The following is a 2547-nucleotide window of genomic DNA, read 5'->3' as shown; positions in this document are numbered from 1 at the left end:
ACTCTTTCCACTGCCGCTTGTTTAGCCTTCTGTGATAATAATAATGATAATAGTAGTTATGGTTTATTGGGAAAGATGGTGTTTACACACTCTCTCGTTTAATTTTCACATGGCCCCTATGAGGTAGGTACTATATCTCCATTTTACAGACAGGAAACTCAGACTCAGAGAAGTTATGTGAATTGACCACACTGCAGTTATGGGAATTAGAACCAGGTTAGAACCAGGATTCAAAACTAAGTCCAGAGAATCAGTCCCTGGACTATTTTGATGAACCCTGAATGAAAATTAAGGGAGAGGGGAAGGTAGCCACTGAAAATACACAGTGGCCCATAATTATTGCTCCATAAATAGCTAGAAAGACGCACAAACTTCCCAAAGATAACCTTGATCCCCAGCCAGTTCTAGGGACTCTACGCCAGCAGGAGGTCTTCCCAACTAGACCATAAGCCCCCAGGGGCAGAGACGCGTGCGTGTCTTACTCATCACCAACGTGGTGCCCGGGCTCAGCGCCTGTCTGTGCTGCGGGAAAGTACAGGGTGGGAATCGGCAGGCCTGGGTTCTAGCCCTTGTTTTGCTACCGTCTTCCTGTGGAACTCTGCAAAGTCACCACCTCTTTCTGGGCCTCAGTTTCCTTCGTCCAAGTTCCTCCCGGTTCTAATATTTACTGATTTTTAAAAAGGTTGCGACTTCCGGGGACCCTAGAGAACCCACTTCCAGTGGGATACGCCTCCTCAGAGGGCTCGGTGGTGTCTCAGGGCCGTGTTTCCCGCCCGACCCCTGCCCTGTCCCTAGTACCTGCTCCAGCCCCTCCAGCCCCGCCTCTCTGGGTCTCCTGTCACTGTACAGAATGCCTAAGCCAACAACCGCCTGGTGACCTCACCACAACCCCTGCTTGTCAGAAAGCTGCCCGGCCTTTGTTTGGCTTGCAGGCTCCCTGACTTTGGTGTGGAGATCACAGGTCCCAGCACAATAGCCATTGTCTTCTCAGTAACGCCCCTAACCCCAGCCACGCCCCCCGGGAGCTCCCTGCTCCAGCTCCACGGATTACTACTGCACAGGGGTACGTTACTTTTCCGTCAGGCCAGTGTTCATCTGGAGGTTTCTCTGCCTCTCAAGAGTAACCCCAACTTTCTTCCCGTGTGGCTGAGCCCTCCCCTTCTGTGGCAATGGGACCCAGAGAAGCTCCCCTCCCTGGCCCCCCAGGCTTCGCGCTGGACAGTAGCAGGCTCCCAGAGACACTTGAAGGGGTCATGCTGGGCGGATGGGGTGCAGTGTGGAACAGATGCTTGGAGACGGCCCAGCTGCTGGCTCTGAGCCTGTGCCCCCAGCACTTAGGTCAGCGCTCAGGTCTCAGGCCTCTCCCATCAGAAGGGCAACCAGCAGGCGAGGGGACGAGCAGTTTCAGAACCCTCTGCCGACTTAGAAATGGTGCTCGGCTCTCCTTCTGCAAACCCTTCCCCGGAGCAGGTAGCAGACTGTGCCACAGTCTGTCTACAAAGGCACCAAACCGACCTCAGTAAACACATCCACTCCGGGAAGCCAGCTTTCCTGGGAGGACGATGCCCCAGGGGAAGACGTACTCATCCCATCCCCAGCCTATGCCCGACGCAGCCCTCCGCCTAGGGGGGTGCTTTCCCACCTGGAAGGTGTAGGATTCCATCCTGACAAGCCCACAGCCCAGAGCAGAGGCACCTAATCCTGGCCGGGGCCTGGCACACGGCAGCACACATAGGTACTCAACCACTTTGGGCCAACTCATCAACGCCAAGATTTCAAGTGACCCGCCCCGCCCTAATTCTGGCGGAGCACAGATGCCAACAAGCAGAGTGGCCCTTCCCCCGAGGGCCCTGGGCTCCTCCCACTGCAGCTGGACAGAGCCCTGGGGGTGCACCTGGATGGGGCGGAGGGGCAACCCCTCTGCCTGCGGCGTGGACCGGGCACACTCACGAGGCAGCCTGCTCCGTCTCATCCGGTGGCGGCCCTGACCCGCTGAGTCAGCAGCCGCAAGGGCAGGAGAGAGGAGCCTGGAGAACGAGGCGGGTGGAGGGCGCCCCGGAGGCCGAACAAGGAGTCAGAGCAAACCCAACTAGAGCCACACGCTCTTCTCACGAGAATATTCCAGCAGCAGGAGGAGGCCAGCCCTAGGACCATCCAAAAGCACTGCCTCCTCTGAGATACCCTGAGAGCTGTGGGGAGAAGCCGGAGGGTCGGGTCGCCGAGGCGTTGGGGCCCGGCTTACCTGGCAGCTTGTTGGGAGGGGAGGTGCTGGGCTGGTGGGGAGGGGAGCCGTGGGAGAGCAGCGGGTTCAGGCCGTGCGTCTGGCTGGAGCTGTAGGCGTCCATGGCCAGCTTCTGCCGGAATGCCTCCTCCTTCCTGCGGTTCGCGAACCAGTTGTAGACGCGGACCTCAGTGACCAGGTTGGAGCCCAGGCCGTGGGCCTTGGAGGGGGAGACACCCCGCTGCAAACATTCTGCCCTGAGAACAGGAGGGAGGGGAGGTGGTGAGCAAGGGCGGCCCGGGGCCGGCCCGCCGGCGTCTTGCCCC

The 2547-nt window shown here is 58.7% G+C and overlaps 1 protein-coding gene across 2 annotated transcripts in view; it reads right to left on the bottom strand.

Annotated features, from left to right (window-relative positions):
* Positions 1 to 2547, bottom strand: part of HNF1B (HNF1 homeobox B) — a 53087-nt gene that overhangs the window by 38229 nt on the left and 12311 nt on the right. For both annotated transcript variants that reach the window (XM_007464879.1, XM_007464880.1), the window contains exon 4: positions 2243 to 2478. In XM_007464879.1, the coding sequence (XP_007464941.1) occupies positions 2243 to 2478 (236 nt within the window). The remainder of the gene's footprint in view (positions 1 to 2242; positions 2479 to 2547) is intronic.

The sequence above is a fragment of the Lipotes vexillifer genome, unplaced genomic scaffold (assembly GCF_000442215.2).
Source record: "Lipotes vexillifer unplaced genomic scaffold, Lipotes_vexillifer_v1.1 scaffold788, whole genome shotgun sequence".
Classification (NCBI taxonomy): Eukaryota; Metazoa; Chordata; class Mammalia; order Artiodactyla; family Lipotidae; genus Lipotes; species Lipotes vexillifer.
Note: the sequence above shows the minus strand (reverse complement) of the source record. Positions and strands in the feature narration are given on the sequence as shown.